This window comes from Tachysurus vachellii, chromosome 21 (genome assembly GCF_030014155.1).
Source record: "Tachysurus vachellii isolate PV-2020 chromosome 21, HZAU_Pvac_v1, whole genome shotgun sequence".
In the NCBI taxonomy this organism is placed as follows: Eukaryota; Metazoa; Chordata; class Actinopteri; order Siluriformes; family Bagridae; genus Tachysurus; species Tachysurus vachellii.
In genome coordinates, this window is record NC_083480.1 from 4,464,801 (window position 1) to 4,489,608 (window position 24,808).

At 41.9% G+C, this 24,808-nt stretch overlaps 1 protein-coding gene across 1 annotated transcript in view; it reads left to right on the forward strand.

The window, feature by feature from the left end:
• ttyh3a (tweety family member 3a) overlaps window positions 1-23,112 on the forward strand; it is a 58,250-nt gene extending 35,138 nt beyond the window's left edge. Inside the window, exons 6-14 of the mRNA XM_060896881.1 lie at window positions 526-598; window positions 1,211-1,286; window positions 4,859-4,914; window positions 6,773-6,865; window positions 8,684-8,776; window positions 10,828-10,964; window positions 12,585-12,758; window positions 14,319-14,394; window positions 20,151-23,112. Coding sequence (XP_060752864.1) covers window positions 526-598; window positions 1,211-1,286; window positions 4,859-4,914; window positions 6,773-6,865; window positions 8,684-8,776; window positions 10,828-10,964; window positions 12,585-12,758; window positions 14,319-14,394; window positions 20,151-20,225 — 853 coding nt within the window. The 3' untranslated portion in view covers window positions 20,226-23,112. The remainder of the gene's footprint in view (window positions 1-525; window positions 599-1,210; window positions 1,287-4,858; window positions 4,915-6,772; window positions 6,866-8,683; window positions 8,777-10,827; window positions 10,965-12,584; window positions 12,759-14,318; window positions 14,395-20,150) is intronic.
• The last annotated feature ends 1,696 nt before the right edge of the window (window positions 23,113-24,808 follow it).

The window sequence follows — 24,808 nt, forward strand, 5'->3', positions numbered from 1 at the left end:
ACATACATACACACACACATGCATACACACATACATGCATACACACATACATGCACACACACATACATACATACACACACATGCATACAAATAAATAAATAAATAACCATAAATTCTGTTATAAAGCTGCAGTGCTCTGAGGTTCAGGATCTCAGGATTAATTTTGGAAAAGCCTTTTCAGTTTTAAAAATGAAGATCCAGTCATTTGAATGCTGTTGATGACAAATTTCATGCGACTTTTGTCCATTACCTAAAGTGTTTCTGCTACTGAAGCGATCTTCACTTTTAAGTGTCACCTTGAATGACATTCCTAAATTAAAGGCTATCCTTAATCTTTCGTTCTGAGAGAGAGATTTTTTCTAGACGTGTAAAATTGTCATACCGAAGTGTAATAAGGGGTTTGATGTGGAATTCGTAGAGCTCCAGAAGAAACGGCGCGCCCGTCGCACTACCTGATTACACTGTACGTAACATTAATTCTAGTTCGAGCTCTTATTATTGTTGTTTGCTCCTGTCGCCATGCAGGGTCTGTTTACTGGGCGTGTTGGCGCTGGTGATCAGCTGGGGATCACTGGGTTTGGAGCTGGCTGTATCCTCGGTGAGTGTCTCCATGGCAACACTACCCAGTTTTATGGGTGAGAGTTTTCCAGCTCGCTCCTTCGTATACAGCTGTACGTCACGCACGCGATCGGCTGCACCGCAAGGACGAAGGTGTACAATATGCCCAGAATAGGATGGTCATCTCTTTTAACTCTTCTGAGATCGTCATATTGTTCAACCTTTATTGTTTTTTGTTTTGTTTTGTTTTGTTTTTTATAACTTTTTTCAATATTAATTGCTCCTCAACTTTTTCGGACAATTCGCCATACATAGTTAGTGTTTTTCGGTCTAAAATAGCGAAGGATAGCAGAGTTTTTAGGCTGCTTGTGTATGTTTTCATGCTGCTGTTCCACTCTAATGATTTCACCCACACACTCAGGGTGTCTCATGAGTCTGCAGAACGTAGTTACACATATTTCAGGTCTTAATGATGCAACTGTTTAAACCTTTTTCCTATACCGATTTTTGGAAGATTTTGGAGGGTGTTCAGTACAGCCCATGAAAATTGTTCCAATTTTACTGAAGTATATTAGTCAGCAAGAGAAATATATAATAATGGTTAATTTAACTACAGCTTAAATTAAATCTGCCACTCTGCTATTGTTCACAGAGCTCCAGCGACTTTTGTGTGGCGCCAAACATGTACGTTGCCGAAGTGGCCGAACGCAACAGAGTCATCAACAAAGGTGAGATTTGTCTCCAAAACATGACTCACCGTCTGTAGGCTTCACTGGGTGATTAATAGCCAAACTCGGTCTTGCCTTCTCATGACGGAGTTCAGGGTTTCCCGCAGAAAATTTGTTAGTTAAGGCGGTGGGGTTGGGCGGGGGGCAGGGCCCGGGGGGTGGGGCTTCTTTGTGAGATAGACCACAGACTCTGTACTACGTTTAACATTTATTAAAAACCGGCACGTGCAACCTAGCTAACAGGTGAAGAACTCAAACAACAAAATCACCAGCTAACTTACTTAAAATTTGCTAGAACTATCTAATACAATAACAGGCTTAAAGAAACCCAAAACATAAGTCCACTTACAGTTCTCACGGACACACGTTTTTTATCAACTGGCTAGTTATCCTCCAGACAGTGACGGACCACGTCTTTCTCTCATTTTGCCCGTGTGGCGCACGTGCCCGCTCGCGGTGTGAAACTCGTCCGCGCTATTCACCGAGATGCACTTGACGGCCTTTTGTGCAGCGGAATTAATTTTTTTTGGACGACCTAGTTAAGGCGGTAGGGTTTCCCAGCTTAGGCGGGCCGCCCGAACTGCAAAGTGCTGCGGGAAAACCTGGAGTTCATACATGGTGTATTTTCGTGTTTTGCTTACACAGGCTCTCATGTCCTATTGGCTTTCAGACTAGCTAAATCATCATCATTTATACCCTACTCCAGTTACAAATGATCAGATGTATACCAGGGGCCTTATTGTGTATGGTGCCAGACGCTGGTCTGTACTGATCTGCAGGAGGAATTAAGGCAGTAGAGCCCGAAGGCAGGACAGAGAGAGTATTTTTATACTATAATTAATCTTTAATCTATTCACTGTTCATTACTTCCCACTATAACCCTCTTGATCTTGCTTTATCTTTTGATGCTTCCTCCCCCAACCCCCTCCTTCTCCCTCCTTCTCACTTCTGAAAATGTACCGTTCAGCTTTCACGTCATCACAGGTGTCCTCATAGCCCGCAGTAAGCACAGTGGTGCTGGCTGATGGCTATGGATGAAAACAGAATATAAAGTGATCATAGAAACAATAACCAAAGGACCGATCATGTAGCAGGTCTGAACACTCGGCACGTTTCATCCTTGAGCATCATCCTAAAAGCCCTTCTCAGCTCAGCACGGGACCTAATTATACAACACACCCATAATAAATGTTTTAATTTTCTGTGTTTGTATTTTTGTCAGTTAAACAGTCATCTTTTAATGCTTTTAACTACATTTGTATGGTTTTTCCAGGGATTAAATTAATCCCTGTCTCTATGGCATGCTCTCGAAAAAAAAAATTGTAATTCTAGTATATTACAGTATCCGTCACAGTTTGGTGCCGTTTGCTTAGAGCTTGGTGCATGCTTCTCTTAGAAGATGCTCCTCTTTGCAGTAATCAGTCAATAGAACCGCCTGTCTGTCTGCCCTCAGGCCACAAGCCTCTCTGTGGCTTCTCAGAGGTCACCACTGCCATTATCTGCCAGTGTCTTTCTCTATTATGTCCCCTATTTGTTCCAGTCATGTCTAAATTTGTTGGAAGTTGGAAACAGCTGTGCTTTAAACAAGCTTGGAGCAGAACCTCGAAGATTTCCAGAACAAAGAAAATTGTGTATCAGACATGCTTGTTCCTCTCTGGGTGCATTTTCTACTCACACCCTATGGTTTATGGGCTGTTTTACTCTGATGTCCCCAATTGCCCAATAATACATCCAGTTACTAAAGTTCATGTAAAGATGATGGATGAGGCTCTGGGTTTGTGGCTTGGCAATAAGCCATGAAAGCCTCTTGTGTTTGACCATGTGCGGACATAATTGAGTGAGTGGTTCATTCTTCTCATCAACAGAAGTTATTCTGGGAGTGTTTGTGGAGCCAATGTGAATTAGCCCTACCACTGCGATATCAAAATTTATCGACAATAGTCCTTTCTTAATAACAATAGACAAAAACTTTTGATATGACACTTGAGAGTTTCACTTTAATGCATTGGTAAAACCGCATTGGACGAGCGAAATCCCTAGATCTTAAACAGCCTATTATATGCCCTTATAAAGTGACAAGCAAACAGCATATTTTCCTGAGGACCATACAGGGGAATTTTTTGCCCTAAAACTTGATGTACTGATGTCATGGGATCTGAATGAAAGCAAGCAAGTATTAATGGTTTCTACGTTTACATTGCACAGATTTTGTAACATTTTATTTATTAAGAATTCAGTTCATTTAACACTTATTTGACCTGAAATACCATGAACGATATTTGTTTCATTTATTTCTACTGGCCAAAAATGAACAAAACCTATCAATAATTATCACTATCGAATGATAGGACACATTAAATCGATGATAAACTTTTTGGCTGTATCGCCTGTGCCATACCTACCGCTAACAGGAACAAATGGAGATTTATTGGCTGTTGCTTAGGCTACCTGTTTGTGTCAGTGTGCACGTGAATCCGCACATATGTATCTGTTTCTGTATGTGTGTGTATACCCACAAAAGAGAAAGAGAGAATGATTTCATCACTCCTCCACGACCCTTGCCTTCAGCTCTGACTCACTCACGAAAGCGCTCTCTCTCTCTCTCTCTCTCTCTCTCTCTCTCTCTCTCTCTCTCTCTCTCTCTCTCTCTCTCTCTCTCTGTTTGACTTGTCTACGCAAATGTACGCAGTGTAGCGGTGTGTGAAAATCACAATTACGTCTGTGCAGGAGCTTGTCAGGAGGTGGTGTGAATATGTAGCACTTCCTGCGCAGAAATAGAGCGTGGGAAGCTTTTTATAAACCTGTTTTCCTCCCACATATGCGTGCTAACCTGCATAAGATCTCGTCGATTCGAAGTGATTCAGTGAATGCAGTCACACTTGGCTTTTTTTCAGCTTCTCAGATGACTGTACTCTAACTACTGCCACTTTTGTGCCTCATTAATAGACTTAATTAGCCAACACAGTGTGACTGACCTTGTATTAGTTAAGTATTCCGGTCAGATATACTTCTCTCTACACTATATGGCTAAAACATAGACGTGTCTTTGTTGAACATCTCACTCCAGATTTATTCCCCTTTTCCTTTTATAATGATCTGCACTCTTCTGTTGTGTGAAGACTTTAGACTAGACTAGATGTTGGAGTGAGTTTGTGTTCATTCAGCTACAAGAGCATTAGTGAGATCAGACACTGATGGTGTAAGAGTGAGGAGGTCTGGGGTTCAGTCAGTGTTCAGTGGGGTTGAGTCAGAGTCAGGAATCAGTGCAGGACACTCGAGATCTTCCACTCCAACCTTCTCACACCGTGTCTTCATGGAGCTCTGTGCTTTGTGTACAGGGGCATTAACATGATGGAACAGGGTTTGAGTTCCAGTGAAGGAAACTGTAACTCTGCAGCAGATACCTTAAAATGATTTGCTTCCAAATATTTGGTGGCAGCAGTTATACAGAAGCATTATCCACAAACGTATGGCAATTGAATGAATAGCCGTTATTAAAAGTGTAAAAGTGATGTCATGCTTTCAAGCATTTGTTTCTTGTCGTTAACCTGCTGTCTCTTTTATTTCCACAGACATTCTGCAGTATTACCTCCAGTGCAACGTGGGTCAAACCAACCCCTTCCAGCAGGTAGTCATTGCTTCAGTCATCCACTACATCCCACTGTTTGTGCATATTATTTCTTTTTCTTTTGTATTCAGATTGTAATCTGTTCAAGATGAAGTTTAATTAACCCAATCTGACTTATAATATTAAATTCTGATTATTTATGACTTATCTTTGAATTTATTATGCTTTTTTTTTTTTTGAGACATGCTCCTTTACTATATGTTTCCTTTATTCATTCTGATCTTTCTCTTGTCCTCTGGTCTTCCCTCAGTTCCTCTGATCTGCTTCATTAATTCGGGTCTGCTTCATTACCCTTGGTCTTCCTCAGTGTATTTGGTCTTCCTTCATTTCCTCTGGTCTTCCCCATTACCATTGGTCTTCCTCATTACCTCTGGTCTTTCTTCATTACCATTGGTCTTCATCATTTCATCTGGTCTTCCTGGTCTTCCTTCATTATCCCTGGTCTTCCTCAATACATCTGGTCTTTCTTCATTACCCCTGGTCTTCCTCAGTTTCTCTTTTCTTCATTACCGCTGGTCTTCCTCAGTTTCTCTGCTCTTTCTTCATTACCTCTGGTCTTCCTCAGTTCCTCTGGTCTTCCGCATTACCTCAGATTTTCCGCACTTTTGTTTTTCCTCATTTCCTCTGTTTTTCCTCATTTCTTCTGGTCGTCTGCAGACCTCTTTACGCTAGACAGCACTTTGGCCAAGAAAATCTAATTAGACTTAGCCTTTATGGCCTTTAGTCTTTATGTGAATAATATATTACCCCTCTTAAAGTATCCCACTACATCTAACTAATCACCACAGGCAACAGCTAGCTCTTTCCATTTCAATAAGCATCTCATTGCTTTTAAAACAGAGCTGGTAGTCATATGGAGATTGTATATTGATCTCTAAGAGCCTGTGAGTCTAACCAGTGTCTGACTGATTCCGTCTAAATCTTACTGGGGACAGCTGAGGCCACCAATTTCAGAGTTTTTAATTGCTGAAGAAGATAAAAATGCGTTATCATTTTATCTCCTGAGCTCTGCTCCTTTGGGGCTTTGGAGAACCGTCACCAGCATCGGTTTCATCTTCTGCAGTTTCTTTTTGTTAAAGAAATCTCATATTGAACTGGCATAGCATGAATTATTACAACAGCAAGCTCTGTGAAGCAACACAGAGCAGATTGTACAGTCACATACAAGATGCCTTGTGTATGGTGGGTTTTTTTTGGCCCTAATATGTAATTTTCCAGCCTTTTATGGCGAATTTTAAAAATAGATCTGTTGCTAAGAGCCCAAGCTGGTGTCGCATCCTTTTGAAGGTGGCGTTCAAATATTAACGCATTTCTGAGATGTCGCGGTTCCTTCGGCAGTCAGATTGAAATGGGCTGCACATGTTGTGTTTATTGTATTATTTCTGCTCCTGTATTTCTAACAGAAAGACCTTGAGCAGCCTGTCACCCACCACCCTCTCTATCTTATGGATTATTCAAACTCACTAGGGAATAACAGTGGGCAAGGGTGATGATGCGTCTCAGGAAGCAGACGAAAGACCATCTGGGTCTTCCGTATTCATCCCAGAAAAGCTCTTTGAGACAGTCAGCGCTCGCTTTTCTATCGCTCGCATTTCCTAACACCCCCTAGCTCGCTCATCAGCATATACACTAGTACATGGATCAGCTGGGTTTGGAGCTGGAGTAGAGCTGTGGGCCCATGATTTAAGGAGAATAAAAATAAGTGAAGTAGGTAATCTATGTGAGGTTACCACAAGTCAGTATGTTCGCATGGAAAGACCTGTACCACTGGAGTGTCTTTGGGATTTCTATATACTTAAACTTTATTTTTAAAGCAAAGTAGTCAAATTGACAGTGTACTGTATGTCTTGTGTTGTAGAAGCTGTCTGGAAGCCACAAGGCTCTGGTGGAGATGCAGGATGATGTGTTGGAGCTCCTGCGTTCTGCAGTGCGAGAATACCCGCAAACCAAAGTGTGTACCAAACACCACACTCCAAAAACTCCACACACCATACACACAATAAAACCATACGCACCAAAAACACTACACGTACCAAAAACACCTTACACCACACACCATACACCACACACCATACACACAATAAAACCATACGCACCAAAAACACTACACGTACCAAAAACACCTTACACCACACACCATACACACAAGAAAACCATACGCACCAAAAACACCTTACACCACACACCATACACACAAGAAAACCATACGCACCAAAAACACCACACACCATAAACCTTACACCATACACATAAAAAACACCACACACTAAAAACACCATACACACTAAAAACACCATACACCACACACCATACACACTGAAAACACCATACACCACACACTGAAAACACCACACGTACCAAAAACACCTTACACCACACACCATACAAACAATAAAACCATACACATCAAAAACACCACACATACCGAAAACACCACACATTTAAAACACCATACAAGACACACCATACACACGACACACCGAAAACCCCATGCACAAAACAAAAACGTCACACAATATACACATGATAATCACCATTCATATACCACTATATACACGATACCCCACACCCCATACAGCGACATAACCATACCATATAACACACAAGATATACACCATACTCATCGCACAGACCAAAAACATTATATACACCATACACTCTGTACCATACCCCACCATACACAACACACACACAACCCACAAACTCCGGTTTACTGCAATGTCTAGTGTTGATTCTTCCCCTTTTTTCCCTCATTCTCAGTAACATAATGACAGCTGACAAGTAGGATGTGTGAAAGGGAAGTGGAAGTGGCTTCTGGTAGCAAAGGGGATTGTGTGTGAAAGGAGTGGTGACCCATTGGGAAACCAGATCACGCATAAGTCCATCTACAAGAGCTCTGATAAAAATTTCTTCATTGATTTCCATCCCTTTTACATCATTAGTATTTGTGTTTATGATAATCACATGGCTGTGTGGTATTGAATTGTCCATTGGACATTGAGGAGACACGTGTGTGGTGATGTGTAGTGATTTGCCTGATGCTTCTTATAACAGTGGAAGACGATAAAGCGAGTTGTCCCTTATGGTAGAGTTTCAGATATATCATTTTGATTATATCCAAGATAGTTCAACTTGATTCATTTCTGGTACATTAATGCTGCTCAGATCTACGCTCTCTCTCTCAATCTCTCGCTCACTCACTCACTCACTCACACACACTCACACACACACACTTGGGGGTGAGAGCCCTGCATACATAAGCTGAGAATTGTTTTAGATTTGAACTTTAATGCATGAATATATTTGACTGAACTACATTCCTCGTGTGTTTGCTGACTCCCCTGACGGCTGCTTTTTGACTTCCATTGTTCACTAAAGTTTAGGTTGAGGGAGGAAACAAAAACATAACAAAGACTCCTTTAACGTGGCTTGGTCTGTTCCAGGCCAGAGCTTTCGGACAGAAGCACTCCCATGTTTCTGTGTAAATGCACTGCTTCTGTGCGGCCCCTTTATGTACACGTTCGCTTGCAGCGAGAGCAGAGGGAATTACAGGAAAGATGAAACTTTCAATGTGTTAAATTTTAAGGCCTGGTGCAAATTAAGTGCAAGTAGAATACAAAATTAAGTACAGCATTATCTATATTGTGAGCATCACACACACAAACACACACACACTATAGCTCTTTTTAAGAACTAGACTGACCCAGTTATGTCGCTGGTTGTATCACCCCCGCTCACTCCACCCCACCACCACCTCTCTGTGTTTCAGAGTAATCTGGAGCAGATTCAGGGGGTTTTGAACACCACAGAAATCGGCCTACATCAGCTGACTGCCCTGGTGGACTGCCGCAGTCTGCACATGGTAAGTGTATCTGATAGTGTGTGTGTGTGTGTGCGCGTGTGTGTGTGTGCGCGCGTGTGTGTGTGCGCGCGCGTGTGTGTGCGCGTGTGTGTGTGTGCGCGCGTGTGTGTGTGCGAGTGTGTGCGCGAGTGTGCGCGAGTGTGTGTGCGCGAGTGTGTGTGTGTGTGTGCGCGAGTGTGTGTGTGTGTGTGTGTGTGTGCGCGAGTGTGTGTGTGTGTGTGTGTGTGTGTGCGCGCGAGTGTGTGTGTGTGTATGCGCGAGTGTGTGTGTGTCAGTCATGGAGCCCTGAGGTATAAATCAGGTTCTGAGGTGTTACAGGACCTGTATGGCCAACGCTGCTCAGCGTCCTTGTACAAAAGATTTTAAATCTCAACCAGTCGTGAGCTTTTCTGTATCATTATTCATTAAACCTGGCACAGTTAAACATCACGGCTCATATAGTAGTGCAGAGCATCTAGGTTAAGTTCCTTTTCTGGATATTCAGCCTGCATGTTGTGTTGATTATTCATGCAGCACCTTCACTGTGACTGACTAATAACTGGGGATTTGCGAGTGGGATTGACTGCTGCATTGCTGCCGTTGCGGATGCCTATAACATGTGTGTCTGAGTGTGTGTGATTGTAGATTCTGCAAATTTCAGTGCTGAATGCCACGTTCTTCTGTCTAGTCACGAATCTGGGATTGTGGTTATGAGTGTGGGTGTGTGAAGAGTGTGGGATTGTGTCTGATCGTCTCTCTCTTTTTCTATCTCTCCCACTCGCTCCCTCACTCTCTGTGGATGATTATGAGCACGATGACGTACCTCTGTGTCTTCGTTTGTGTGTGTGTGTGTGTGTGTCTTCAGTGGGAGATATGTGTTTCAGCAGGAAATGTGGGGGTGTAAAACTCTGTGCAGGAATGGGATGGCAAAAATAATAATAAATCCTGCTGCTTCTCACGATGCAGAGGATTTCTAACAAAAGACCACCATATATATAGATCTGTATTTCGTTCTAAATCTGCTGTGATTATTAGGTTTGGGATTGAGGTCTTTTACACGTATAGATACTCGAGCATGGCGCAGATGATTATCAATATTTATCTATGATTTTTAAATGGAAATATAGCACGATGCACTTCTCTAGCGGAGGCCTACACGTGTTCTATTAATACCACACAGACTGTATCTCAGGAAGAATTTAGACGTATCACCTGTCTGGGAAGTGACTGAGATCAATAGTCTTGCGCTCCAGTCTAGGACATGTTTCCGTTGTGAGTCTCTGGATGCATTCTGCAGCACGGTGAGGCTGCAACATCTACTTTTTTTTTTTTTTTTTTTTTTTTTTTTTTTTAAGGCTTAGCTGGGGGGCACGGTGGCTTAGTGGTTAGCAGGTTCGCCTCACACCTCCAGGGTTGGGGGTTCGATTCTCGCCTCCGCCTTGTGTGTGTGGAGTTTGCATGTTCTCCCCGTGCCTCGGGGGTTTCCTCCGGGTACTCCGGTTTCCTCCCCCAGTCCAAAGACATGCATGGTAGGTTGATTGGCATCTCTGGAAAATTGTCCGTAGTGTGTGATTGCGTGAGTGAATGAGAGTCTGTGTGTGTGTGCCCTGTGATGGGTTGGCACTCCGTCCAGGGTGTATCCTGCCTTGATGCCCGATGACGCCTGAGATAGGCACAGGCTCCCTGTGACCCGAGGTAGTTCGGATAAGCGGTAGAAGATGAATGAATGAATGAATGAATGAATGAATAAGGCTTAGCTTGGATGCTTGTTTCTTCTGCATTCACCAGCATTTTCTTACCTTTATAGTTGTTCAGGTTTTTAAGTAACCTGCAGTCTGACGCCTTTCTCCAGCTCACTAAAAGAGGTGTTCTTACATGATGTTCTTCTGATGAACGTTGTTGACATTCTCTTTCAGGAGCCCCTGCAGACACTAAGGTGTATAATAGCACCGTAGACCTTATAGCGGATGCATTGCGATGTCTCTTCTAATCTCCCATATCAAACAGCTCAGCCCAGGATGATGTGTGTTTGTGTTTCTGTTTATGATCCGTTTATTTTGTCCTCTCCGCAGGATTACGTCCAGGCTGTGACTGGGCTGTGTTATGACGGTCTGGAAGGGCTGATCTACCTGGTGCTGTTCTCCTTCGTCACCGCCCTCATGTTCAGCTCCATCATCTGCAGTGTGCCTCACACCTGGCAGGGTAGGAGGTGAGTGTGTGTAGGGAAGGAAATCAGAAAGCTTCATCCTGTTATTTATCTCTCGTATTGTTGTCCAGTAACTTTGTTATGCCGTGAGTAACACAGGACATGCGCAGGAAGAATCTGTGCGTCATTAACACATCTGTAAAACTCTGACCTGCTGGAAATACGACTGCTTGTTACGGATAAGACGGGTGTTATATTACACAACATAAAATCATGGTACATTATATTACGTATGCCGTCTCTAGGTGCTGTCGGTTGATCTACATTGCTGACTCATTAGGGTTTCTTAATCCCTGGTTAAGATAGATATTGAAACCCACACGCAGCTGCTTCCTGTCTCTTGTCATCGTTTCCTCTTCTGGTTCTGAGGCAGATGAGCTTAAATGGGAACAGTACTGGATTCGAGCTTTCCGTTATTAATTCCGATCTTCAGTAGCAATGCTGCGTCTCGTCCTTTGTCCCAAGACACCGTTCTAAGCTCCAGTTATTTTCATCGTTGTCGATCATCCACCCTACAAGGAGCTTATAAGTGGGTTAGAAACAAGGAAGCATTAATTATATTAAGATTGATTTTTATTGTTATTCTTATCAGATATTTCAGATTCACCACATAAAACTAGACAAGAAATCATTTATAGAGATCAGTGGATTTAATTTGTATTAATCTGTTGTGTGAGATTGAGTGTGAGTGAGTCAGTGAGTCTGAGTCAAGTGATTGAGTCAGTGAGTGAGTCAGTCAGTCAGTCAGTCAGTCAGTGAGTGAGTCAGTCAGTCAGTGAGTGAGTCAGTCAGTCAATGAGTGAGTGAGTGAGTGAGTGAGTGAGTGAGTGAGTGAGTGAGTGAGTGAGTGAGTGAGTGAGTGAGTGAGTGAGTGAGTGAGTGAGTGAGTGAGTGAGTGAGTGAGTGAGTGAGTGAGTGAGTGAGTGAGTGAGTGAGTGAGTGAGTGAGTGAGTGTGTGTGTGTGTGTGTGGAGTGAGTGTGTGTGATGAACTACACAAACGGTAGGTAGGTCTTATCACAGTCATGGATGTGAAGATCTCCAGTGATTCTGACCCTAGTGCCCTTGCAAGACGCAACTACTGCAAAGAAAAATGTTTCTTCTTTTGTCCAGCAGGGGGAGGTAGAGCTAAAAATGACGTCATTTACTTGCTGATGTTTATGTGGGGGGGGGAACTGCACAGAAATAATCATCTGCATTGAAATCCATCAAGGCTCAAATGCTGCATTATGTGTGATTGTGATTACTGACTCATCGTCAGCGTTACCGTAGATTAGTTAGACAAGATTGGTTAACAACCATTTACACCAGTAATATATTTTGTATTCAGGCAGGTTCTCGTTCGAGTTCGAAGTTCCCTGTAGCAAACAGGAAATTGAGAGATGAGAGGGAGAGTAATGAAGGACGGGAGGGTGGTAGAGGGAGCAGGCACAAGCTTCTGTTGTTGCCTTTGGCGTTGTGGGTTGTGAGCAGGACTGCAGATAGGAACATGTGTGCTCATTTTGTGCTGCAGACGTTTCAATGGGCTTGTAAAGGTGCAGTGTGCCCTCTGCTGGCCACATCTCTTGCCTCCTAGTGTCAGTCTAATTATGCGTGTTTTTTTGTTTGTTTGTTTTTTGATCCAGGCCCAGTGAAGACACTGAGGAAGACTCTGCTGCTTCTGGAGGAAGACAGAACCATGATAATCTGTACCGGGTGCACATGCCCAGCCTTTACAGCTGTGGCAGTAGCTACGGCAGTGAGACCAGCATCCCTGCAGCAGCACACACCGTCAGCAACGCTCCCGTTACTGAGTACATGTACGTTACACAGGTTATCTGTTCTGAACCTTGACCCACAGAGTCCAATTTTACCATGACCTCCCCTTTATTAGCTTTTATATCACTCCACACATAGTGGTCCCACTCCTTTGTAGTTACACACACACACACACACACACACACACACCAGAATCTTTACAGAAAACCAAACAGAAAACAGTCCCAGAGTTCTCAGTTTCACTTCTTGTGTAAGTTGCGGATTGAGAAAAAAAAATTGTGCACGATCAAAAACCGTGTCGAGAAGCGTTTCCGCTCATCTCTATTCAGCAGTATTAAGCACCTTGTGTATCTAAGCGTTTCAATTAAACTTGTGTTTAAATGAAGCTTTTTTTATTGAATTGTTTTCATTTACCTCATTTGCTGTGTGTTTATTGGGAGTCAGCAGGAAATTTAGGAGTTTACTAGAAATTAAGATCATGCAGGATTAAATTGTCTGTTCAGTTTCTGTCGCTCTGAAGCCTTGCAATTAACATGGGCATAGGACAAAATATAATTTGTGATGTTTTCAGTAAATTATGACATTAAAGTCTACTGTGACCATATAATCACTGTGTAGGAAACGCAAAGGAAACTGTGTAGGAAACTGAAGAAACTAATCGCTTTTCCTGTTTATTTAAAGCTGTTCATGTGAGAGGTTTATCATCCAGGAGAATTCTTATTAAAGTTTCCTATTAAAGTCGATACAGATATTTTCCCCTTTTTTTTCTTCTTCTTCTTCTTTTTATTTATTTATTTTTTTTTTAAAAGATTAAAATCAGAAAGGGGAGAGGGGGGCACGGTGGCTTAGTGGTTAGCACGTTCGCCTCACACCTCCAGGGTCGGGGTTCGATTCCCGCCTCCACCTTGTGTGTGTGGAGTTTGCATGTTCTCCCCGTGCCTCGGGGGTTTCCTCCGGGTACTCCGGTTTCCTCCCCTGGTCCAAAGACATGCATGGTAGGTTAATTGGCATCTCTGGAAAATTGTCCGTAGTGTGTGATTGTGTGAGTGAATGAGAGTGTGTGTGTGTGCCCTGCGATGGGTTGGCACTCCGTCCAGGGTGTATCCTGCCTTGATGCCCGATGACGCCTGAGATAGGCACAGGCTCCCCGTGACCCGAGGTAGTTCAGATAAGAGGTAGAAGATGAATGAATGAATGAAAAATCAGAAATAAAAAAAAATCCTCCTTCTCCCCCTCGCCCAGCTGTTCACTTACTCGTTTCAACAGAGACGGCTCCTGTAGCTCACCTGTAGCTTTGCTTTAGCTCACCAGGAGTCTACTTGCACTGCAGTGTAGACAAAGCAATGCCTGGGGTTTCTAGAACTATCTGCACGAGTAAAGACAAAAATCTTTGAAACATGCATGAAGGTTTAAAGAAGAAGAGCCAGTCGCAGGTTTCGAGGCACCGTATCTGAAGCCTAGGGTCTATGAAGAAGAAGCTGCTTTTACTGTTTTACGTCTACCTAAAAGATCGGATACGAGTTTTTTTGAAGCTTGAATAAAAATGAAGGCTCTGTGTTTATAGAATTATTTATTTTGTTCATCTTTCTCTTCTCACACAGGACACAGAATGCAAACTTCCAGAATCCTCGCTGTGAGAACACTCCTCTAATCGGGAGAGAGTCTCCTCCTCCTTCTGTGAGTGTCTAACACTAACACTGAATCTCACACACACACACACACACACACGTTCTCTTTTTGGATTCCTTCTCTGGCTGTTCATTCATCTTGTAAACAGCACGTGGGAAAGGGCATAGTGCTGCGTCTCTGTGCCTGTGTGAGACAGAAAGCTGAAATGTTTCTCTCCGGACAGGCTGTCAGGTGAAGTTAGCATGAGCTGGGAAAACACCAAGGAACCATTAGACCTTTCAGAGCTGGTTTGCTGTCCTGGACTGACAGTATACTTTAGTTAGTTAAGAGCAGTGGTCTTCACTATGTTTTTTCATGTGAGCCACACTGATAGGACAAAGTCAATAGGAGAGCCACTTTCACCGCAAAGTGTGCCAAGTTATTCAGTCTTAAATAGCTTATCTGCTTAAATACAATGTACAATATTGTAATACAATAATTACTTAAAAATCATTCTTTATTATGCACCTGTCAAATTGGTAACTGAGACAAGATGATTTCTCTTAATGATAATAAGCAGGATTACCTTAACGCTGAGATGAGCAGAAGCACGCATGCATTTCTTTGACTTTTCTCATGTTGTATTTGTCACTGGTTGTTGCGATCCTTGTGAGGCTTGCGAGATGTTCGTTGGGGAGGCGGTTTCTGTGTTTCCTCTTTATAGTGTTCATGGTTGAGAATGTTGACTCACAAGTGTAGGTGCTTACAAAGAAGGACATCACTTTTTGCACAAGTGGCTTTCATTTTGTGCGCGGGATTGTTTGATAAGAAATCGATCCATTTTTTTTAGTCCGTGTGTACAGTAAACACAAGTTGTTAACTAGCATGAAACACAAACTAGCTTCTGGCAGGCCGCCAAAAACTGGCTATTGCGCAGAACGCAGTGAGTCAGTGACGAATCAAATAATATATAAATATATATTATTATTTGTAATAGAGCACATTCATTTTTCTATGCTTCCCTGATTGTTTTTAATGTTATTTAAATGAAAAATAAATTTTAACCACATGATCATATCATCGTATTATTTACTGCCATGCGAGCCGCATATTAAAGCTCGGCGAGCCGCAGGAGGCTCGCGAGCCGCGCAATGAGTAACACTGGTTAAGAGTATCGAGAGCCACGTGATACCACGAGAGCTGCAGCTTCAGGTCGAAGTTAATGAGATTTATGTAAGAGAGAGAGATGAAGGAGATGGTGGATGGAGTTTGACTTGTTTATCTGCTCTACACTCTCTTTCGTTGTAGTGTTGGTTGAGGTTTTGTTTGCTAAACCTTCCCTTCGTTAACGCAGTCTGATCCGACTACCCTGGACGAAACGCTTACTACTGAAGGCAGTTAAGGGTCTCAAGGGTCTTCCACTCGTACCGATACTGAACCCACAGGTATTGAGCACGTCCCATATATCGCCCTAATTTCTGTGACTGTGTACATGGTGGACGGAGCCAAAATGATCATTGATCACCGGCCAATTTAAAAATAAAGCATGAGTCTGGAAAGTATAGAGGATGACTGAGTAAAATTGCATCACTGACCCATTGCACAAGTGAAAATCATCAGCTTTACCATAGAATGCGTAATTATTAGTAGATTTTTTATTGTCCCAACTTTTTTGGTTGGGGTCAGAGCACAGGGTCAGCTATGATACAGCACCAGAGAGGGTTAAGGGCCTTGATCAAGGGCCCAACAGTGACAGCTCGGCGGTGCTAGGGCTTGAACCCTGATCCTCCGATCAACAACCCAGAGCCTTAACCACTTGAGTCATCACAGTCGATAGCAAATGATGTCTAATGCACGTAAAGATTCTGATACTTTTTTTTAAAGATGTTGAAAAATAAATAAAGCATGAGCTAAATTTATAGTTGTCCGTAAGACGGAGTGCTGTGGACCATCTTGAAACCTCTTCTGTTACGTAAAGCAAAGCTACAAGTGTTCAGCGCATGAAGCATCCAACATTCCACGTTTTTGTTAAATAATAGCATCATCCAGCTACTTGAAATGCTTCTCTTCTTATTCTTCCTTTTGTTCACACGCTTGATCATCATCTGATAACAGTCTCTAGAGGATTTCCGACATGGCTCCAAATTTCAGCCCCTTTTCTGTTGTCCACCATATACAGTTGTGTTCAAAATTATTCAACCCCCAATGCTGTAAATGGTTTTAGGGAATTTAGTGTACATTTGTAATTGTATTCAGAATGAAATCCTACAAGGACTTCTTAAAGAACCATATGCAACTAAAATGGCATCAATTAGTTTTGTAATACAGTAGTAAATGTTTCTTTTGTGAATTCTTCATTGACATAATTATTCAACCCCTTAAAGACTACCACTCTGAAGAACAGAGGTTCAATGAAGTGTTTTCAATCAGGTATTGAAAACACCTGTGGATATCAGGGAGCAGCAATAAAGCCTAATAAGCACCAATTAGGCAGCTTTAAAATGACTGTGATACTCAGCTCCTTCTAGACATTTACTGGTGTGGTTACAAACATGGTGAGGTCAAGAGAATGGTCCAGGAAGACAAGAGAACAGGTGATTACTCTTCACAGGAAGGGCAATGGCTATAAGAAGATTGCAAAGATGTTAAACATACCAAGAGACACCATAGGAAGCATCATTTGCAAATTCAAGGCAAAGGGCACTGTTGAAACGTTACCTGGTCGTGGCAGAAAGAAGATGCTGACTTCGACTGCTGTGCGCTACCTGAAGCGTAGAGTGGAGAAAAGTCCCCGTGTGACTGCTGAGGAACTGAGAAAAGATTTGTCAGATGTGGGTACTGAAGTTTCTGCTCAGACAATACGGCGCACCCTGCGTAATGAAGGCCTCCATGCCAGAACTCCCAGGCGCACCCCCTTGCTGTCCCCAAAGAATAAGAAGAGTCGACTGCAGTATGCCAAAAGTCATGTGGACAAACCACAGAAGTTTTGGGATAGTGTTCTGTGGACTGATGAAACAAAATTAGAACTGTTTGGGCCCATGGATCAACGCTATGTTTGGAGGAGGAAGAACAAGAAAAGAACACCTTGCCTACTGTGAAGCATGGCGGGGGGTCAATCATGCTTTGGGGCTGTTTTGCTTCTGCAGGTACTGGGAAGCTTCAGCGTGTGCAAGGTACCATGAATTCTCTTCAGTACCAGAAGATATTGGATGACAATGTGATGCAGTCCGTCACAAACCTGAGGCTTGGAAGACGTTGGACCTTTCAACAGGACAATGATCCCAAGCATACCTCCAAGTCCACTAGAGCATGGTTGCAGATTAAAGGCTGGAACATTTTGAAGTGGCCATCGCAGTCACCAGACTTAAATCCGATTGAGAACCTCTGGTGGGACTTAAAGAAAGCAGTTGCAGTGCGCAAGCCTAAGAATGTGACTGAACTGGAGGCTTTTGCCCATGATGAATGGGCGAAAATACCCGTAGATCGCTGCAAGACACTTGTGTCAAGCTATGCTTCACGTTTAAAAGCTGTTATAACTGTAAAAGGATGTTGTACTAAGTACTAAGATTGAATGTCACTTGGGGGTTGAATAAAACTGATAATGATGTGAGCTCAGAAAAGACATTTGTGGTTATTTCATTATAAATGCTATGTTATATTTGTCTGACCTACATGTGCCTCTTTGATTTAATTGTAAGCAGGATGACTGAATGATCATAATCAATGTCAAACCGACCAAAACAATCAATTTCAGTGGGGGTTGAATAATTTTGAACACAACTGTATACAGTCATCCAAAGGCAACAAGAGACCCCTCATCTGAGCTCCTGTTATACCCCTATGGCTGATTTTCACCTCCTCCTTTGGTGTGTTGTTTTTTTCGATTGTCTGTAATCAGAGCAGCTCTTCTCCTCCCCGAGGTCAGCGGCAGAAGGAAGAGCTTACCTTGCTGTGCACGAAGAGGAGAGTTGTGTATCCTCCTGTTTTAGTGTATTAGATTCCCAGGTAGCAAAAGGGTGTGTTTGGGTTGTTTTTAATACTGTAAACTGTGTGTGCGCACAATTTTGAATGTGACAGTTTGTGAACACTTGAAATAATTGTGAAGATAAATCACTTTGTGCAATGTTAGGATTTTGTTTGATCAGGATTTCTGATTATCCCGGTTTGAGACTGAGAATTAAGGCAAAAAAAGACAGAGGCAGACAGATGGAAAGAGAAAGCAAAAGACAACCAGAGGGAGAGAAATACACACAGAGACAGGGTGGGAGTCTGAGAGGGATACAGAGGGAAAGACTGAGAACCAGCGAGAGACGGAGAGCGAGAGCGAACCAGAGACGGAGAGCGAGAGCGAACCAGAGACGGAGAGCGAGAGCGAACCAGAGACGGACCGAGCCAGAGAGAGAGGGAGAGACAGGACAGACTGGAAGAGATGGTGTGAGAAGGAGATACAGACAGACTGAGGAAGAGAACTAGAGAGAGACAGATGAAGGATTGTATAGTCCTATTCTCTCTAGTACAGGGGTCACCAACCTTTTTAAGACTTCAAGGGAACTGAGTAGTACGAAGGGCTACCGGTTTGATACAAACTTCCTCAAGAGCAAAATTGCACAGATCACTTTTTAATAATAATAATAATAATAATCATAATAATAATTAAAATATAAAGTATTTATATATTTATATATTTATATATTTATATTAATATTAAATAATAATTTTAAAATCTACATTAATGCAAGCGTTTTTTATTCAAAAACTACAGCAAGAAAATTTTTTTAGACGTAGCTATATTTTGACCAGTGCTATTTTAGAACGTGCCTCGCGGGCGCCTTAAGTGCTCCTTGCGGGCAACCAGGTGCCCGCGGGCACCGCGTTGGTGACCCCTGCTCTAGTAGCAATAAATAAATCCATCTAAGATTCCACCCAGTCGTCTAGTTTGTTGATTGAGGTTGCTTTAGATTTCAGCCACTCTGTAATTTAAAGCAAGCCTCTGTAATTCTCATCTACTACAAAATGTTTGTCCCATGATTACGTCTCAGTGAGTCACTATTGATAGTGCTGAAAGCTGGAACCACCTCAAAGCTGACAAAAGGAGATTGAAAGCCCACTAGTGTTTAAAGCCTGTTGTAAACTGGAGCGGTCTCACTGCTGGTCACACTGTCCAGTAAATGTTGTGACAAGGCACGATGGTGCCATCTGATTTGTTGTGTTGCGAGACATAACAGCTAACACATGTACAGATTAAAACGGGCATTGTCCGGAAGTGTAGCGAATTTATTGGTTACAATAAATAAACTTTATGGCCAAATGTTTGTGCACCCCTGACCATCACACCCATATGTGCATGTTAAGCATTTTGTTCCACATTTATTTCCCACTTTTAGTGTAATAATTTCCACTCCTGACATTCAGCTACAAGAGCATTAGTGAGATCAGACACTGATGGTGTAAGAGTGAGGAGGTCTGGGGTTCAGTCGGTGTTCAGTGGGGTTGAGTCAGAGTCAGGGCTCAGTGCAGGACACTCGAGTTCTTCTATACAACCTTCACACACCGTGTCTTCATGGAGCTCTGTGCTTTGTGTACAGGTTCAGTGTCACGATGGAACAGAGTTTGAGTTCCAGTGAAACTTTAAATCCACAGCATACAGAGACATTCTGTGTGGTTTAGGTGTTTAGGTGAAGAACCATACACATATATATATGGGTGTAATGGTGAGGTGTCCACATACTTGTAGCCATATACTGTGTAACAAGTCAATAACCTGTCTCCTTTGTTATTCATGACCGTGTTGAATACCTTTTTTTCCCCACTCTGTGTCTCTGCAGTACACTTCCAGCATGAGGGCCAAGTATTTGGCCAACGCTCGACCTGATCCCAACAGCACCGCTGCAGCACACTAGATAGCTCCCATGGACGTCCCTGGTCTCTCTCTCACTCTCTTTCACACACTCTCTCTCTCTCTCTCTCTCTCACTCTCTCTCTCACACACACACACTCTGTCTCTCTCACTCTCTTACTCTCTCTCTCCTATATACACACACACACACACACACACACACACACACACACACACACAATTGTGCCCTTGTTCCTACGACACAAACAGACTCCACCAAGCCCACCCACTACTTCAGACAAGAAGGACATCAAAACATTCGCCATTGAAGAGGCCCCTTGTTTACAAGATTGGCCACAGTTCCAAACAGTGGAGTAGTCCTGACGAGTGTGTGCGCATGTATGAATTGCGTGTATGAATTGTGTGTGTGTATACATTTGTTCCAATGTGCTGCCGTTGCTTTCTTGTGGTGCTTTTGCCAAAAGAGCCTAAAGCCCTTGAAGTACACAGCCAGTCATGGTAACTGGCCTCAAATCACATTCCTGCATTTTGTGTGTGTGTGTGTGTGTGTGTGTGTGTGTGTGTGTGTGTGTATGTTAGAGAATATAGGATTTTTCGACGGGTTAAGACTCTCTGTGATTTCAACACAAATACAGTAACTCTGATTAGCTGGATCAGTACCACAATCTAAAATATAAACCACACACCACTTACCGACATGTATCAAATCACAAAAGAAACAAACGCGTGATTTCTGCAATAGGAATGAATGCTGATTAGACTGGTTTGAACCCAGGTGTGTTTTTAAATTCACTGATTCAGTGGTGCTAGCTGATCTAATGAAATCTGGAAAAGAGAAATACTGCCATTATGTATACGGAAAGGAAACAAGTAGCAATAGTGAGGTTCGGGGCTGACAAACGCCTCGGGGTTAGCTCTCTTTTAGGTGGAGTAGTTTTAATTAAAGCCATGGGCAGCTTTAGAAAGCCCTGTGTAAATCTGTCTCCTTTTTACCACCATGCGTGTAGATAAGTTTTGAGAGGTCCCCTAGATTTGCGCACAGAAACAGCGCACAATATAAAAACAGCAGCATTGCTCATAAGAGCTGCTCAGGTTCTCTTCTGCAGAGTTCGACACACATGAACACAATGGTCTATGAGGGTTTGGGCGCTGGATCCCATTCACCTCAGTTCTCTTTGTATATCGTAGCCACTAGACAGCAGGCCTGGGACTGCACTGCTGAGCAAGATATTGCATTATGTATAATGTCTGTGGAGTATCTGGGGACTGGACATCTTCTCATTTTACATGTCTCTGCCATGGAAATTACAGGTTACCAGTTATCTATGACATGCATATGAGTGTTGCATGCTTGCAGCTGTTTTTTTTTTCCCTCCACGGGAGGATTTATCATTGTGTACTTGAGAACTTCTCTGTACTGTACATGAACTATGAACTGGACGTCTTGCTGAGCAAGCTTGGACCCAAACATGGCTGAGATTTTTTTTTTTTTTTGGTTGTCATCTTTCGAACCAGGACGGACTCTTAGAGGAGAATGAATGGATTGGTGACTCAGCGAGACAGTCATTTTGTATGAAATGTTCCAGCTTTGTTTAACAACCACACTGACTGCTGTGCTTCTATTCGGCAATGCTATAACCACTAAGTTACTGCAGACTCACAACAACTACAGCACATCTGTTCCAAGGAGAATGTGCTACATGGAAACTTGCATCTGTCCAGATGATCACCTCTTTATATCATACACACACAAACACACACACACACAGGTGTTGATGCATGATCCACCATCCACCATGTCTGGGTTCCTCACACAGGTTTGATGACATGGATGATCTGCAGCGACTTGATCACTTTCCCGCACCCTGCTATGCAGTGTCATGCACAACGGTGCGGGTCAAACAAACTCAACTTCAACATTTCCCAAAATGCTCCACCGACCCTCCTGTTCCATGTACAGTCACTTTCCTGGGACAGAGGCATGCATGCTGTGTAAAGACCTGAACATGCATTACACCATTACAGCTTCTGCTGGACTAATTAAAAAAAAGAAAAGGAAGAAAAAAAACAGAGCAAAAGGGATTGTGAAAGACTTTTGGGAAGGGGGAAAGGGAACCTGGGTTATTTGTGTCTTTTAGCTCGTAGCTGAACATCTCTAGCTTTCTGAACTCTAAGCATTTGTTCATTCACTTCTCTGAGGCATGGTGACCCTTTCAATGTGGAGTGTGAAGTGTTCTCGTGTGCTACTGATGCTTCTTTTTTGGGTTCCTTGAATTACGCTCTTACTGCAATCAATAACGAGGCGTGGTTCCTCGACTGTGCCAACAACCAAATCATGACTTTTATCTTTCTCATTACCTTTTAAATGTTCCACATGTTTAAATGGGCCTTTTTTTGTACATTGACAGCTCAGCCTAGCCCTGAGCGACCGAGCGAGTCACCTGTGAACATGAGCCTGACGTTTTAAAAATCGTCTTTTTTTTCTATGTGAACGACCATTTGTTAGTGATGCAATATATTTTATTCTTTTTACATCATACTCTGTTAATTTCATAATGCTAGAACCGTATGTGTGTGTGTGTGTGTGTGTGTGTGTATATATATATATATATAGTATATATATAATTACAATGCAGAATGAAGAAAACCGCTAGACAAATTTGCAATACCATAGTGCAAAACATCACACCTTTGTTTTATTTAATTTTTTTTAGTTATTGTATCATTTTTTTTTTAAATGATTAGTAAGCTTTTTTTTTTTGTCTTATGTGAATAACTGAGTTTTGTATTTCATTAAAAAAAATTTAATTCATTTTTCCCCCTTTTAATTTTTGCCATTTACTAAAATATTGTACATTAAACGTTAAACCTGTGGTTTTATTCAGCTTGAACTCGTGTTTTCAGATTAAAATAAAATGAACTGACAGCAACTTTTATTGAGTCAAATATTTGTCTTTACAGCATCCTCTGTGTAGCATAACACAATTGTGTAACTATTTTTAGACAATCTATACTGTTGTTACAATAGTGGTGTTCACTTACCTGTATATGTATCTGCTTACCTTTACTTGATGTGGGTGTGATCGTCTTGCAAAGTCAGGAACCACTGAGAACATGTTCAGTAAATAAGTTCATCTGAATGAAAGTGAAAAACTTTATTGACTTTATCTCATGGATGGATGGATATATGGATAGATAGATATACACACACTAAGATTCTAAGATTAGTATAGATTCTGCGACCATGTTTTTTGTTCTGTGACAATTCATCTGTCTTTGGTTTGTCCTGAGATTTTAACTGCTCACAGTTCGTTCGGAAAAGTCCTCCTCCTCCTGCACATTATTTCTTTTTTCTGCGTCGTCTTCATATTTGACCCCTTTCCAACATACATGATTTTGAGATCAATCTTTTCACACTGAATACATCTGAGAGACTCGTACACAACTATTACAAAAACTTCAACCCTTCAATGATCTTCAAAAAGGTAAATAAGCCTTAGGCATTAGGAGAGATGGGTGTAAACTTTTGAATTAATTTACTTGTATCGTTTCTGACTATTTGGACACTGTGTAGGATGAATTGATCTATAGAAGATTGAATGATCAGTATCTAGACAACAAATACTAAACTAAACATGATGTACATTTGGTTGATTTGTAACTGATGGCATGTATCAGGTTTGACAGTTTTAATATGTAAGATTCCAAATGAAGGCATTCCTGAGGCAACTAACACAAAAAAGCCCAGATTATTTAAATTATTGTGTCAAATGGAAAAATGTCGTAAATAATGGTAGTGTAATTGAAAACCTACAAGCTGCATCAGCAAAGATAAACACTGGTCTCAAGTCAAAGGGATGACCAGGATAGACCGGCTTTACAAAATAGTTGCCAAAATCCACAATCCAACAAACCTCAGCAGTAAATGAATGAGCAGCTTAGTGACCCTGTCTGAACTATACGTCATGAGCGTTTACTGAAATTCCACTATTTGGAAATCTTTTGTGTCAGAAAATACTGAGCAAAGGTGTTTAATGGTACAAACAAAAGCTGGAGCCCTGAACAATGAAAAAGTAGTAGAGTCGTTGATGTTGGTAACACATCCTTGACTATATTTCCATCTGGATGGATTTGTGTTTGGAGGAAGCCAAAGGCATCAAAACCACAAGGTCTTCTGCAAACTTAATTAAGTCAGATGGAGCCGTAATGCAGTCGTTTAGTCCAATGGTACATGTGCACTTTCCTGATTAAAAATAAAATAAAACCCTTCTTCAGGACGATTTTGCCTTCATACTTATTGCTTAAAGGATGAGTGAGACTGATAAACATCAGAAAGAAGCAAGATTTTAAATCACAAGATTTAAAAATCACAAGATTTTAAACATCACATAAAACAACTTTTATGGAGGAACAATAGATCAAACTGATTCTTGTCTCCGTCATCTACCGTAGAGCTAGAAGATTTTCTTTTATTAAAGAATGATCCAACATTCGTCTAAATCTATTCACAGGTTTGTTAGTTTTTATTATCTGTATTTTGAGACTGGATTGTGGTTCACTGGACTGTGTGTTGTTTTACCACAGGAAATTAAAACATATGTTTTAGATGGTTTTGTTCTGTTCACA